This window comes from Scomber japonicus, chromosome 5 (genome assembly GCF_027409825.1).
Source record: "Scomber japonicus isolate fScoJap1 chromosome 5, fScoJap1.pri, whole genome shotgun sequence".
Lineage (NCBI taxonomy): Eukaryota > Metazoa > Chordata > Actinopteri > Scombriformes > Scombridae > Scomber > Scomber japonicus.
The window spans coordinates 17,899,620-17,916,237 of NC_070582.1; the positions used below are offsets into that span (position 1 = coordinate 17,899,620).

General features: G+C 38.6%; 1 protein-coding gene across 1 annotated transcript in view; it reads left to right on the forward strand.

Annotated features, from left to right (window-relative positions):
- Positions 1 to 16,618, forward strand: part of slco3a1a (solute carrier organic anion transporter family member 3A1a) — a 34,375-nt gene that overhangs the window by 11,516 nt on the left and 6,241 nt on the right. Inside the window, exons 3-4 of the mRNA XM_053319156.1 lie at positions 15,487 to 15,585; positions 15,675 to 15,947. Of these exons, the coding sequence (XP_053175131.1) occupies positions 15,487 to 15,585; positions 15,675 to 15,947 (372 nt within the window). The remainder of the gene's footprint in view (positions 1 to 15,486; positions 15,586 to 15,674; positions 15,948 to 16,618) is intronic.

A 16,618-nucleotide genomic window follows, 5' to 3' on the forward strand; every position in this document is an offset into this window, starting at 1 on the left:
AAGCGCTTACATTACCCTGCAGGCCCGACACCGTGGCTGCACCCTGCTCAGTTACCTCAGGCTGGCCCTGGAGGGTAGCGAGGGCAGTGAACATGAGATTATCCAACTGGTCAACAACATGCTGCTGCTGCCTCAAAGCTAATCAGCAATTATCCCCAAATACTCTGACTATCACATCATGTAAAGCAGTCAGAGAGGAACTGAGCCAACATAAGCGTAGCGAATGTTTAGCATTTCACAGTGCTCCCTCTTTGGTATAAATGGGAAGTCATAGAGATTGATTAGTGACTACCCCAAATGAAAGTTTCATTAAGTTTGAGCAGAGGGAGTTATTAGATTTTAGTCTGCTGTCCTTCTTTGAATCTAATAAGGTAATTTCTCAATTGACACAGAACAGCTGTTTGGAGATTGACAAGAACTGACTGATGAGTGGTTTGTTTATGTGTGGATATGATATGACTTGGATGGGCGAGTGTGCAAATCTAAGATAGTGTGAAATGGACTCAGATGGGTGTGGACTCAAGGTTGATTTTAACACCCTCAGATTTCTGCTGTCATGTCACACCATGTAGTAGCCTCGTTAGGACTCGTCATCTGAAGTGAATCACTTCGCTGTCAATCTGCTGCTTTTGTGGGATAGTATAGTAGCAGCGCTGTAATTATACCACTCCATGTTTTGCTGTGGAGTGTCTACAGTCTGTCCTGTCCGGTTTATTGGATATCTGGATGGTTGGATAGTACATAAACACTTGATAGTTTCACTGAATCTCCATTTATTAATTGTTTTGTTTTTGACCTGTTACATACAAGATGGACCTTTCCAAATTATTTTCTTATTTTCTGAAGCAAAGATACAGTAGATAAAGCATTTGTTTTATAGGATCATATTTTAACATATAAAGGATCTTTTCAGTTCTGACCTCCCAAAAAAAACAGCTAATACACTAGAGCATCTTTTTACGTTTAAGTGACAAAGCCATCTAGTGGTCATTGGAATTTTGACTCAAATGAGAAATTATGACTCAAACTTAGAAGACCTTTGTTAATTTCCGTTTTCCTACCAACAGGGAACATTGGTTTCTTGTAACAATGACTGAACCTTAACCAAAGATGTCGCCCTGTGGAAAGTGGCATCCTGTCAGAAAACATCTGTGTTGTTTCAGAGTTGATGGACAAGCAACCTGTTTTGTTTTTGTTTTTGTCTTTCATATGGATTTGAACAGTGTTTATCAGCCCACCAACACAAATTTGTTATGATGGATCCTTGTTGCTGTGGTGTGGAGATAAATCAGCCTTGGTGGTTTTAGCAATGATAATGATGAATATGTCATTTATATGTGACACTTTCTTACAGTTACTGTGTTTAAAAGGAGTCACAGCAAAAAGAAAAAATAAGATGACTCCAAAACAAGATAAGATAAAGGGAAAATATTCTAGGAAAAGCTTCATACCTGATCCTACTATGCGGTTAAATGTGACAAACATCAATTGGTGCTGAAACGATCAATCAATCAGCTGACAACAATTAATCTTTCTATGAAGCAAAAATTTGGTTTCATTTTGCTGGTTCCAGTTTATCAAATGTGAGAATTTACTGCTTTTCTCTGTTTTAGATTTGATTAGGTTCAGCTTTACTGTCATTGCAGAGTACTGAAACAATGAAGTGCAGTTAAGCATCTAGCCAAGAAATGCAAAAGAAGCAGTAAAGTGTGGTGGAGTAAAGTGTACGTATGTATAATACATAAATAGAATAAACAGGAAGGCTATGAATATGTTATATACAGTATGAACAGTATTAACAGAATGACAGAGTGATATGAATATGCTTAAATGTATTCAGTGTGAATGCTAGTATGAATGAAATATAAATGCAAGGAAATGTAGATTATCAGCTGGGAGGTAAGAATAAGAATATGATGTTCACACTATAGATCAGATATAAATGCTGTAGACAATAGTATAAATATGAATGTGCTACAAAACATATAACCAGTATAAACAGTGGTGTGATATTAATTATTATAAATAAACTATGGGTCTAATATAAGCGGTACAGACAGCTGTATAAATATGAATAATATGTTGTCTATCATTGTAAATCAATGGCCGGACAATACAAGAAATCAACTAGTTTATGGGCTCTTTTCACTATTTTAGGATATTTTATGGACCAAAAGATTCATCAAACTAATAAAAACAGTAATGAATAAATTCATTAATTATCATAACTCATTAGTTAATATGAGACTTTTATTCCAGATACTTTATTTATTCATATAATTACATTTTGTACAAATTGCTAAGCTATAGACTGTATTACAGATGTAGAAATGAATGGATGAGATGAATAATTCCCTCTGTGTCTGTTGCTGTCAAACTGAGGTGAAACCTGTAACAGCACCCTCTACTATTACTGTTTTATAAACAAAGTCACACAGCTGGATGTTCACTGGTAAACACAGCAGAGTGGAGCTGGTAGAAACAGAGCAGCCTGTTGCTCACAAGGAGCCAAGAGCAGCTTTAAACATGCTGCTTCCTGTCAATTTGACCCGTGCACTGATGAACCTTTCATTCCTCAGCTGGGCCATCCAGGGGACTGAGAAAGTGTGAATTTGAAAGCCAGTAAAGCGCTTGATAACAGATGTGTTTATGAGACCCTCCGGCCTTCTCACCAGCTCTAGCAGAACTGCATGCTGAAGCTTTGGGCTATTGCCATTAGTATGTTTTTTTCCCCAAGTGCCTGAATGGTGCTCTATGTAGTATCCCGCTGCAGCATGGCCAGTATTTGGCCTAAACATGCTCGTGTCACCTTCCCTCTCCGTCATGAATCCCTGCGACCTCAGTAAACCTCCACCACCACGCAGCCTTCTCAAAGCAATCTAGGTCAGGCTCTGTCACTGCTGATTAAAAAGGGGATTTTTTTCGTCATCCATTGGGGGAGGAGCGTGGAGATAAGAGGTGGGAGGAGACAGATCTTAAACACAGCAGCATCAGGAAGCTGTTGCCACAGAAACGGCTGGTTGTTAGGCTGTTTTTTAATATTGGATTGAGATGCTCAGTCCCGCCTCTGCTCCTGCTGTGGAGGATGCAGCTGTCGCTCCACTCGGTCCACCCGATTTTTCATACACACAGTTCAAACATACGAAGGCTGCCGGATAGCTCAGGTTTTAGACTCACTACACTCTGAACTGCTCATTTTTCAGAATTCAAGCAGCTGACCTTGAAAAAGGACTTTGCTCAGGAAATACAGATTTGCGCTGTGCTTGTGGCTTTGCCACAAATCCGGAGCCTCATTGATTGAGTGGTGTGTGCAAGTGGTTGCACCATGGGCTCCTAGGATTACTCAGAAGCATGTTCAGCACTTAATCCCCATATCACTGATGGCATAGTGAGGGATAACAGTGCCTAATTAAATGGACTCTGATCAATAGGTGGGCAGTTACTATAATTGACTGTTTTATTCAGTCTATTTTTATGTATTTACTCAGTGGACAAACACAAGTTAGTCGATCTGGTTTCACTCTGATCCCATCATGTTATGCTACGTTTAATAACAGATGAGTCAGAGGTTTTACCTGCTACATTGTCAATTTTTCCCATTTATTGATCTAGAAACCTCAAATGCATTTCAATCAAACTTTTAGTGGAATTGTTTTGTGCCAAACAATTATGCTGTTCATACCTTTTTTAAATAGTTTTTTTCATGTGTGGAGAGTTAAGTCTGAGGTTTGGTTTAGGTTTATTATCCAGTTCTTAGATTCACTTTCTTTACGTGTTCAGCTGACCTTTGACCTTTACCATAAACTATTGGAATGAAATCAACTGCAGCAGATGAGTATCATTATCAAAATCATGCTGCTTTTGATATGTTGTTTGCAAGCTGCTTTGACTTGTATAGCAAACAAACTGAGGGTAAAGTGCACCTCTAAAAGCTGTTTACTGTGTGCGCTGTTGTGTACGGTTTACTTCATAAAACAGACAAACAGTGATCTTAAATGAATCTGTGAGTCATTCTATGAGTCAAAGAGTAGTTTCCCATATGTGGAAGTTGACCCCAAACACTTGATAGATTTTAAAGGATTCAAATTTTGAATATTTGATTTGGAACAAAATTGATAGGCAGAAATATCCTCTTGGTCTGTACTTCTTAGACAACTTTTTACTTCCTGAAACGGCTCCCACATCTGGTCTGCCTCATTGATTCTCCTCTTCCTCAGGATGCAGCACAATTACTGCTCCATTATAATTGGAGGCAGACATGGTGCTGTACAATCGGCTGTATATTGAATGCTTGACTCTCACATGTTCCTGTAGGAAAGGGGGAAACAGGCTGTTGGCATCTCTGTCTTGATAATTAGGCCAAGCCACCTGCTGAAGAAGCTGTTACCAGCTGCTGTCAAAGAGTCCCAAACCTCTCTGTGCTTCTCGTCAATAGAGCAGCTGTGGCTCTCCAGTGGAGAGACGTACAGTAAGTGCTCTGGTCTTGTGCCCTTTCTCCTCCGTGCCTCCATCCTACCACCCCAACTACCCAACAATTGAATACTGTGTGTGGCTTCGTCTCGGCCCCAAGCAAACATCTGAAGCAGGATTACAAACAGATCACTGTAGCAGGCAGAACGACAGGGCTTTGCTCTGTTATATTAACTCCTGCCCACCGTCTGTCTGTCCTTCTCTCCCTATTTCTCTTTCTGTCTCCCACTGACCCGGTGCTCGCAGAGTTGGCAGCCTGGCCGAGTCCTCTGAGCTTCCAACATCACATCAATGCCCTGTTTGAAAACGTGCCCAGTCTGTTTATGTAATCTTATGGCACAGAACGACCATTATTATTATTGTAACAGCAGCCGACGCTTGCATTACTGTAATTTTTTTTCTTTTTAAACACTTGCAATGCACAGAGAAGACCGGGCAGTCACAGGAACAGTAAATTAAACGTCGGCCATTATGATTACGTGTGCAGTATTGCAGTCTGGTTATTAACAATGGAGATCATCACGTTAATTAGGAGTGTGGATTTAAATCCAGAAGACATGACATAAAAATGAGTGGACTTCAGCTCAAGCCAACCAATACTGTCACCATTTAGGTTAATGAGGGCTTTTACTGTTTCCTGGAATAGTTGGAGTGTGATGACACAAGGTTAATTGGACTCAAAGATTATGTTACAGCATGTCAGGTTAAAGTAGCCTAATGCCATACACCTACAAGCTGATCACAGGCTTATGGAGCACAACACAAATACACACTACTGTTCATTACTACAGTACGAAAGATTATCTGTCAAGAAAAACAACAAAATACCTTGACATGTGACAACAAGGCAATAAACAAAAATGCCTTTTAGTGCAAAAATAATAAGATTACAGTATGTATTTGATGATAATATGATGATTGTTTTAAAAATTCTCTTCTTAGCTCAACATTATAGCTTTTCACAGCAGATATTTTGACTTGTCACAGTAGGAAAAGTGCAGGTGTTACTAATAACATTCATAATGTCTCCAATGACACCAGGACCCTGAAACGGAAGCAGCTAAATTCATCCATCATTCATTTTATTATTTGCACCAAAGGTCAAAATGTCTCCTGTGAAAAATTCCCTTTACATTTCTTCTCAGGACTGTGTTGATCAGCACAGATTGACGCGTGTTGGATTGACAGCTCCCCTACTCTACCTGTTAGCTCCATTGCAGCTTTTACATTGAAATAAACACACCACTGATATTACATGAAGTCTGGTAGTATCATGTGCTAACCTGTGTAGTTCAACCTATCTTAAACATAATCATCTATATTAACTGAAAACACCTGTGTGAGTGTGTGCATGATGTGGAACAATAACCATGCCTTTGATTGTGAATTAGCAATCATTTTTTTGTCAATAAAATGTTAGATAATAATAAACCATACATTTTACAGCTTCTTAAAGCAAAACAGTTATGTCTTAAATCTACCAGCCAACATTCAAGATTTTGAGTTTACTGTCATGAATGACACAGAAACAGCAACCGTTTAATATTTAATATTTTTGCTTAATAAATGGCAAAAACAATTATTAAGGTATACAAATATTTGGCAACTAATTTTCGACCAATAGATTCATTGATTAATTGACTCATTATTGCAGCTCTAGTCTTGAAATTCCCTTTGACAATGTTGATGACCTAAAACACAGCACAGGCCAAATATTTTTTAGCAGTCTATTTTTTATGTGGTAAACATCCTTATTGCTAATTTCTATCTCTTGGGTTCTTGTGGACTCTTGAGCTCTTCATGAAGTACAGCAGATTTAGTTTGTGCTCAGATAGTCATGACAGGACATCTTACATGTCGTTATTTTTATATTTTCAAAATGTATTTACATGTCAAGATGCTTTTTAAATAAATCACTCCTGTTTTTAAGTTCATTTATTTCACTTAAGGCTTTTAGTTGACTTGACTTGACCTTTTCTCTGTATTTATTATCTAATATTCATCCATGAGGAGACACACAGAGGATATGAACAGAGTGTGTTCTTTCCCCAAAGTTTAATATGATGGCTTCACTCTGTCTTATATAATGTAAGAGGGCAGGATGTGGATTTTTTTTTTTAAAAGATTAAAATAGAATTTATTTCCATGACAGGACTTCACTGTTAGAGCTCTGCCATATACCTCACTCAGTAAAACCTTTTTCTTCTCCCTGTCCCGCTGTAGTGTGTCTTACTTAAGTGATTTTTCTCTTTATTGTCATCCAAAGAGTCATGGGATGTGGCAGCTTGGCTGTCGCAGTCCCTGAATTATAAAACAGGACAGAGATATGTTGGGAACAGCAGATCCTCACTCACTCTTAGACATAAAAAAGTTGGAATATAAGGAGCAAATATATAAAATGTGACGTTTTACTGTTATTATTAAACAAATATATTTGGTTTTATTTCAGTGTGTTTGGATGTATTGAAGTTTGTTTGTTTTTCCATTAATAGAAAATATTACATATTTAAGATTGTGGCATTTATACAGACTATACACACACATAAAATAAGTAATAGTAAGTAATAATTGTATGCAAGCTCTACATTAAATATTAGTTTAAGTTCAGAGGCTGCATGTACAGCAGGCTCAGTAAAAGTCACCTTGCTTTAAAATATCCTGCTATCAGCCGTTTACACTCATATCAGTTCTTTTGTTAACTAGACCTCTGATATGAAGAACTGAAGCCTTCAGTGAGGCCCAATGTTGCCCTCCCATTTCAGGCTGTGACCTCTCGGAGGCTTAGATTGAGCCAGAGCTTGGCTTAACGTGACAGGGTGTCGAGGGGAGGAAGAGAGCTGACCTGCTGAGAAGACCGGACGAAGCTCTACAGTAACCCTACTGCTCATCCTCGAGGGTCAAAATGCTAATAGTTTTAAACATGTCCTTAAGCTGCACTTTTTATATTGCGGCCATATGGCATCAGTGAAACTGTTTTCTGCACTGGTTGCGAGTTGAAGTTAACCAAATGAGAAGAAGTCTTTTTGATTTGTAATAACAGCAAAAAAGAAAAAAAGGTGTGCAGAGAGCTGGTTTCAAATTTGAGATGTTTTGACGTAAGCAGAAGTTAAAGCAGGATGATCCTGATGTAATGGCATTTGAATGTGAGTTGAGAGCCTACTTTAAGCTTTGGCATGTTATTTAGGTCATGGCTGTGTAGAGTCCACAGGGTTACTATAGGGTACAGCTAACACACCACCTCCGCTTCTTTTTATTTACTCTGTGGTGTACTCAATGGATTATGTTAAAATTATATAGGTTATATATATATAATACATAAATACATAAGATAGTTATGTCATATATTCATTTAGAGTGGCAACAGTTAGTTTATCAATAAGTCAATCAAGTGATAATCAATGGCATATATTTTGGTTTAGTCATACTTTCAAGCAGAAATGCCTGAAATTCTCTGTTTCTCAGATGTGATGATTCGATGCCTTTCTTTGTCTGATATCATTTGAAAACTGAAGATCTTTGGAGTTTTCAACTGTTTGTTCAATAAAATAAGCAATTTGAATATGTTACCTTGGGCTATGGGAAACTATCACAGGCATTTTTCACTGTTTTCTGACATTTTATAAATAACATTGCAACTGCTGCTGATTATTTTAATCATCAATTAATCTGCTGATTATTTTCTTCACCGGATGTTTAATCATTTGGTCTGTAGAAAGTCAGAGCATAGCGAAAAATAACCCAAAAGATGTAAAATTAAGTATTGATTTCTGAAAAGTTACCAATTAAATATCTGTTGATTGACTAATTGATTAATCAACTAATTGAAATGTGTCTGAAACAGATTAATCGATAATCTGCAAATCCAATACTAAAAAAAAAGGGGCAGTTTATCATAATTAATAGAAATTACAGTTATACTTTTATTTGTGAGGTCTTTCTATAGAATAAGACTTCCTGCCTTCAGTATGAATAATGTTTGTTTTGACAGGTGACATTGACGTTGATACTAAAAGCCACTTAAGTGGGCCAAGGCTTCACTTCCTGGGGTGAAAGCTGCTGTCTAATGCTGTTAGCACTTACTTATGGATCACTGAAAATTTGGTAGCCATTAATCTACTCTGAACCTCATCAAAATAGACTTGACCTTAGAGGTGACTTTTGTGCGACTTTTACCTGTTTGTTATTAATCCTGTCTGCATGAGGGGAGCCGCGTTTACATAACAGCTATCTGCATAAACCCATGTCATACTCTGATCATGGCCAACACTAAATGTTTTTAAAAGTTTTAAATCTCATTTGATCTCAGTAAGTAGATTTATTCTTCTAAATTGGCAAATTTTCCCTAAGCAAGTTTTTGTTGTTTACAGGTTGAAGTCTGGGATGTCAGACAACTGTCACAAAGCCACTGAGCATTAGTGTCTGCAGGATTAGAGTGTTAGTACTATCAGTCAGAAGATGGAGGAGGCAGCAGTGCTTCAGATAGATATTCTTTGAGAAATGTAAGAGAGGAACTTTGTCAGTTCCCCTCAGAGTGCCTGAAGACAAATGACTTTGAGATTGTGATCAGTTGTGACAGCAAAAAAAGTACAAAAAAAAGATACTGAAAAGGTGGATGACCAGATAAAATCCTCCCTGTGTTTGGCACAGAGTCCTGGACTATTTTCATTTTCAATTCATTTCATTGCACTCTGAATATATTTGCTTTAGTTAAGTTTTTAGAATTTGTATTGGTAAGTGATCAGAGCGATGACATCATGCAGCTTCAGTAGCAGAAGTGCACGGGAGTAAACAGGGAAGGACCAGAGGTTATGTCACCATAGCACACTTGCGCACTTTCTTACTCATAAATGATATAAGACCTGATGTCTAAATGCACTTGTATGTTACAAAACATGGGAAATGGGCGTATGCAACTGGCGCACAATGACTCTTTTACATAGTTAAAATGTCCCTTTTTCAATATTGATCTGATTCAACAAAGGTACAGATCAACATGGGGAAAAATGTTATTTTTTATGTTGGAAAAAATGTAATTAAACTTAATATATAATTCCATAATATGGACTTTTATTTTATTCTTGAATAAAAAATAAAAAAAATTATAAATTATGCTTGCTGTTGCCAGATTATGCAGCTTTTACATGTAATGTACTTTTATAGCACTTTTAATGTACAAGTAATAAAGTGAAGCCTGTGAGATACTTTAGGCCCAACTGCAGTCACCACTCTACTCTCATGACATACTGCTGTCACTGCAAATACATATATCTAACTCTCCCCATGGCAGCGTATTTAAACCGTCAGTGCTCACACTTTTGCTAATGCTGCTTCTCATATAGCCCTTCAAAAGCCTACATCCACCCCAGCATCCACCTGTCAGCTCTGACTTTACCTTCCTGTAATGGCGACGTTAGTATCATGGCTCTCGACTGAACTGTGTTTCCTTGTTTGGAGTAACAAGGTCAGAGCCTGGACAAACATTAATGCTGAACATTTACATAGTAATCTTTCTTCTGCCAGTTGGCTGTCTGTAGTTAAAGTACTTGTGTCCACTCCTACAACAACACAGCATTGCCTGGCAAGTTGACAACCACCAAACACACTGAAAACACTTTGACATAAGTCATGAGATTGTTTTAGATAGCCAGCGCACCATACATATCCCTCTCTGGTTTGTCAAGTTCACACTTTTTGAAATGCAATGATAATTATCAGTCATGTCTCATTTGGGTGCAGAACAAACAAGTGCCTGGCTTGCAGACAATAGCAGGGTGTTTTTTAGCTAATCTTTGACAGACCAGAGAGCAGTTTGCAGTTCTTGTGCATAGGTGAAAAGGGCTGCATACTGTTTCTGTGTAGTTTGATGATAGCAAAGGAAGCACGTTGCCAGGAAGCAGAGAGTTGGTTGTTAGGTGTGGTGCTGTGACTTTTCTCAGTAAAGGTGTTCTTCTAATTGTTTGAATCTTTTGTGTAACTGTCAGAGTGAGTTATCATGCTATCTTACTAGAGTGGATATGCAGGAAGTGGTCTGTGCTCAGTCTGACATCTCTGGGCTGTTTGAATGCTTCTCCTGAGTTTCCTCAATCCTAAGAAAATGCCTTCGCACTTCAACAAAGAGGATGTTATGACCTAATGTACGGCAGAGGAAGAAGACAGGGCTTTTGTTTGAAAGATCATTTTTTACAGCCCCTATTAAGATGGCTTTGAATCTTTGTGTGCCTGCTCTATGTAGCTCCTCTGTCCCCAGACTCTTTCTTCCAGTTCTCAATTGACCTTTTGACATAAAGTCATGTTTAGGCCTCTGAGTTCTCAGCTTTATCTTTAGTAATCATTTAGCTCACTCTCAGTTTCAGTCTAGCCCCTCGTGAAAGTGGCACAAGCTGTTGTTTGGCCCCCCACATCGCAGTGTCCCTCTGCTCTTATTTAGCTCAGGGGATTACAGAGCCAACTTGAGCAGGATTAATGCAAGAGGAGAAGGAATTCCCTTTGTACGGTGAGAGCAGGAAATGAACTGGGGACAGTGCAGGCGTAATGCATCTGACATTTCAATTACCATGAGCTCTTCTTTTTAACCTCACCCTGTATTGGCTTATAATCTCAACCCCTTTGGCTGGGATAGTTTGAAGGAACTAAACTCTTGGATTTGGGATTATATAAATGCCCATTAGCTTTGTGGAGGCCCTTGACTCTATATCTCGATCTCTTTTTGGGTTTCACCTTGCCCCACATTGAACTGAGAAGTTTGTGGTGTTTGTGGTGGGTGCTGCTGTCATAGTTGTATTTGCATTGTGTTTTAGCTCATACACTGTCACACATTGATGTGGAAACACTGAGAAGTGTAAAAATACACAGCATGACATCAAGAACCTTTCATTTTTGCTCAACGGCAAGTGTTGCATGTGAACTACTGATTCCAATCTCCAGTTTGATGAAAATTGTGGCCTACGTGCTCTTTGAAGGGGAAGTGTGCACATTTATTTGAAGTCAAATGCAGCGGGTCGGATATGGACTGTATCTGTGTGTTAATTAATATCCGGAAAAGACAAGCCTCATGGACAGTAGCTTTCCCAGCCTTTTCTATTGGTCTCTAAACAAATTAGAGGGAGACAAAAACACTAGAGTCGAGCTTTGTTATTGAATTACGTCTGACATGCTCCCCTGAGAGTATAATTCACAGGATACTAAAAGGCTTGGGCAAACTACAACATGAACAAATTAGTTTGTTTTGTACTTATCTCATAACGGGACTGCTGGAGGGGAAAAGGGATTTAGAGGCAGTTTGGAAAAGTAGTGTGTTACAAAGATTACCCGCGGCTGTGGTCGTGTATTGTCCTTCATGGAGATTTAATGTGCTTAGGTATTCTTTTTTTCCCCTGCTTAATCCTGTCATCAAAAACATTCCCATTCCAGTTTGTACAGGCACAGTTGTCTTTTTTTTATCTTTTGACCTGAGAGCAACTAAGGGTCTCCGGTCACAGTCAGAGTCACTTATTTGAAATGAGATTAGGCCAGAAGAATAACCACAGCATAGATGTGGATGGGGAATACAAGTTTGTAATAAAAGTAACCAAGCTTGTCAGTATTGCCCAGGGGAATCGTTCACATGAAGCAGATCAACTCTTATTTATGATCACATGCTCTTTATCTCTCAGCTCTAACTTCATATTTCACTGACAAACAAGAGAGTCGTATCTTTTTTTAAATTATACTATTTTATTGTATTTCTAAGGGACCGTTTACAGTAATAAACAACATGATGTATTGTACAAGTAGGCTGGGCAATATAACATTATATTGATATTGTGATATAAGATTAGATATCGTCTTAGATTCTAGATATTGTGATATGACATAAATGTTGTTTCTTCCTGGTTTTAAAGGTTGAGTTATAATAAACTGATGTAACTGTTCTAGCTGTTCTATTATTTGCCTATTCCCACTTTGTTATTACTTCCACATCACTCTCAAAAATCTCATTGTGTAATTATTTATATAGTCATCCCTACAATATTGCTGCAATATTGATGTTTGGTCAAAATTATTGTGATATTTCATTTGTCCATATCTCCCAGCACTAGTATCAATGTTAGCTTAAAGTTAAAGTTTCATCAAAGTGACTGATCTTTTCATCTAACTTTTGTCAAGAAAGTGTATGCTCCTAAATGTTGCATTCCTTTAAGCATGATTGAACATGTTAAGGTAGAAAATTTGTGTTATTTAAGATTTGGTCTTTTGAAACATTTCTATATTGCAGCTCGCAAAAAAAAAAAGAAAAAGAAAATAGTTTTGATTTCGAGCGTCTCGCGTTAAGTAGATTAGGCTCTGGTTTGTAGAGGGAGAAAAATGTGGATGAAGCAATCCAGAAGCAAATGAAGCAAACTTAATACTTTGCTTATGTTTTGACTACAAGACCCAGTTCATATTTATGCCAGCTTAATGCCATTGTGTGAGAGACTCAACTTTCTGCATGCTTTTCCTCTGCATGGGCTTTGACCTCAAGACTAAAAAGAAAAAGAAAAACTATCAGAAATATTTTTATTCATCTTTCATGAGGAGATTATTACCAACCTCAAAATCGCACTCCCTCGTTTCTTGTGCAGGAGCAGCAGATTGATAAGGAGGCATGGTCCCTCATAGATTAGTGATCTTTTTCACATGCGAGTCTCAATCTGTGCACAATGTTATCATCAAGGAGGCAGCATTTCTTAAAGCGGCTGGGGGTAGGCACAGATCTCAATGGAAACATTTATCCTCTCAGTGGTCGTGGACTCGCAGGCTAGCTGAACCGTCATCGTCCTGGAAGGTGATTTCACTAACTGAATTTCCTCTTTGAGGTTTCCTGTGGTGAAAGCAATTGTGGTGTTGTTGCTATGAGAAGACAACACTCAGTTTCTAAGGAAACACTCGAAACAGAGAGTGCACCGGCCTCATTTGCAACACCACAGGCAAATTTGCTAGTCACACAGCGACTGCAGCCCTCCTTCATGAAAGTGCTGTTAAACTCCACAGTTTCATTGGTATCTGCTAAACACTCCCTGATGTGCCACAGCCTAACTCTTTCCAGTATGTCTGCATGTGTTTGTGGAAGGAATCCCTCTTTTTGGATGGGTTAAAGATGGTGAGGTGCTGCTTTTTGAGCTCAATTCGTCAGCAGAAGAAATTAGCATTAGCCTTTTATCTGCCTCATTTTCATATTATAAAACCTCCACACTTAGCAAAAGGAAGAGATAAAAACCTGCTGTGTTCTGGCTCTTCATGGACACACATCTGTGTCTTTGTCAATTTCCGTGTGAGTCTGACTGTCTTCCGCAAGTTTCATGTGCATGTCAGTGGAGAAAAAAAAAAAAATTTGGTTTCACTCCTCACGCTGTTTAGGTACAGAACTGCACCTAATGAATCTGTGAGTAATTTCCTTTACATAAAGAGTAGAAAATGATGTGAATGAGACCACAGTTTGGTAAAGGTGTTGACTCCCTTCCGATGTGGGTGGTCAAGACAGGAAGCAGACCATGAATTTACTCTCAGCACTTGCAGCTTAGTCACAGTTTCCATGCTTGTTCATTAAGTAGCTGCTCCTGGTATTCAAACAACATGTTTCTTACTGGTGATGCTGAGCTGATAGCAGCGATGTTTGGGCCAACCTGCAGCCAGTAAAGGAGATGTTACTAATTCTGCAGTGCTGGAAGAGGAAGTGGAATAGTGGAGATAATTTTAGTTGTGATGGTAATTTTTGGAGCTAGCATTGATGTTCTTATGAGAAGCAGCAGTCAAACTTAAAACATGATCTGGTTTGTCGCTGTGTGCCAGATACACTCCAACAGTTCATACTCAGTCTGGTAATACCACAGATCACAGCACACACAGTCAGGGAGAAATTTGTCTCCCAAATTGAGCTTTGAGTCTTCATTATCTGCCTTCAGTCTGAGTCACTGTGCCAGACTCTCACCCTGCTGACAGTACTCTAATGAGGATTTTGGATCGAGCTCCACATTTATGTCCAGCTGCCTGCTGCTCTAGCAGGTTGGGATGAAACAACTGGTTCCATTGTCGCATGTCACCCACATTGTCTGTGTGTGTATGTCAGTGTGTGTGTGTGTGTGTCTGTGTTCTGTGTATTCAAGGCTGTGTGTGTGTGTATTGCCACTGTTGCTGTACTTTTAAAAGCTTGATCGTATGCATTATGTTAGTCCAAATGTTTCCCTCTCTGCTGTCTCGCTTCACACTCTACCTCCTGAAAAGGCCAAGAATGACCAGTTATGGACTTACATTTCACTCAGACTTTCCAAGGGCCTTCCTGGATGTTGATACATCTGGCTTGCCGTCACTTCACTGACATTGTTTCATGCTACACTGGAATTTAGAATAAAAGAATAAATTAGAATAAAACTATATTGTCCTACCAATGCAGGAGATTTATCTTTGTCTCAACACAATAAACACAACATAACACAACACGTGTCTCAAATCTTTGGCAATACAGCAATATACGTGCAAAAGTTGATTCAGTTTACTCCCAGAAATCTCCCATTTTAGTGCTATTTGTTCTTTAAAGTGATTGCACCTGGTACAAAAGATGACGTATGTATCGTTTTGTTAACTGAAGTTGTTCTCTGGCGCCATCCAGAAGTTATTGTTTCAGAATCAAAGTGAAGTGTGATTAACAATAGTCAGAGCTTTCCTGTATACAACAGTATTATATTTGAGCAGTGTTTCAGGAAGCAGACTTTTTTTTTGTGGTAGAATTTCTTTGTTGAGCTTTGGACAAGAGACATTGTTCTTCATTTGTTATATAAGAACTTCTGCCTTCAAATGATTCAGTAGTGCAACAGTACTTCTGATGTCAGATAAGTCCATGTGGAAGGGCATGTACACAATAAATAACTAAAGCATTTTTTCATTTTAGTTGACACCGTATCTACTTGTTTTTGGGCTACTTTTGTCAGTGTAATTGTCAGTGTTTCCAAAAGTGAATGAAACAACTCTAAACTTAATGTTTATTTGTTGTTTTTTGTGCAGGAATCCTTTTTTCTACGCTGGTGTTCGGGCCCGCCTGTGGTTTCATCCTCGGCTCCCTCTGCACTAAGTTTTATGTGGATGCTATCTTCATCGACACAAGTGAGTTTAATATATCTCCAGTGCTGCATTTTTGTTTGTGCTTCTCTGTGCATGTTGGTTATTGACTATTGCTGTGCCTCTCTCCCCAGATAAGCTCGGCATCACTCCAGAAGACCCGCGATGGATTGGGGCCTGGTGGGCAGGCTTCCTCCTGTGTGGTGCCTTACTCTTTTGTTCAGCTGTCTTGATGTTTGGTTTCCCTCAGTCGCTGCCGAACAAGGAGAGAGAGGAGGCGGCAGACAGTGAGCACGCTATGCTTCCTCCTTCTATGACTCCAGACTATGAGACTCCAAAGCCCAGCAATGGGGTTGTACGCAACCACGAGCCTGCCAACAGCCCCACCTGCTGTCAGCAACTCAGGGGTGAGCATGCAGGATCCAATAACACTGCACTGTTTCCATGCATTGTACCTTTCTGTGCATGTAGAAACATTTGCAAATAGTGTATACATTTATTAATACTGCATTTTTTTTCTATTCTTGTCAATCATGTATAACTATTTACCACAACATACCACATTTACTCAAGTACTGTACTTCCTTTAATGTACTTCCTTTACATGCTTTACTTTATTTAAGTTTTTCCATTATATGCAGTTTAATACTTTTACCCCAATACAATTATCTGACATCTGTAATTACTGCATAGAATTACTGTTCAGATTTGATCAAAATTTTATACAATTACAAAGTTCTTTTTTTATTGAATTCAGACAGATGTGTCTGTTTTGAACAGATGTTGCATACATTTTGAAGTAATTTATGTATTATTCAGTTTTATTTTTGTTCTATTTTTTGGGGGGGGGGTGGTGCTTGACAATTTTAATCAAATGAGATCAGAACGGGTACCAGAGACATAAAAGTATGGTTGCCCCATGACACTGCAACAACAATAACAACAACAACAAAAACCCCAAATAGATAAAACACTATCAAATTAAGAGAATGTCTTCATCATGCATGTTGCACAGAGGTTTACTAAGTTACTAAACAAAGTTCCCACAGAACACAAGAAATACAGTAATCATAGGTGT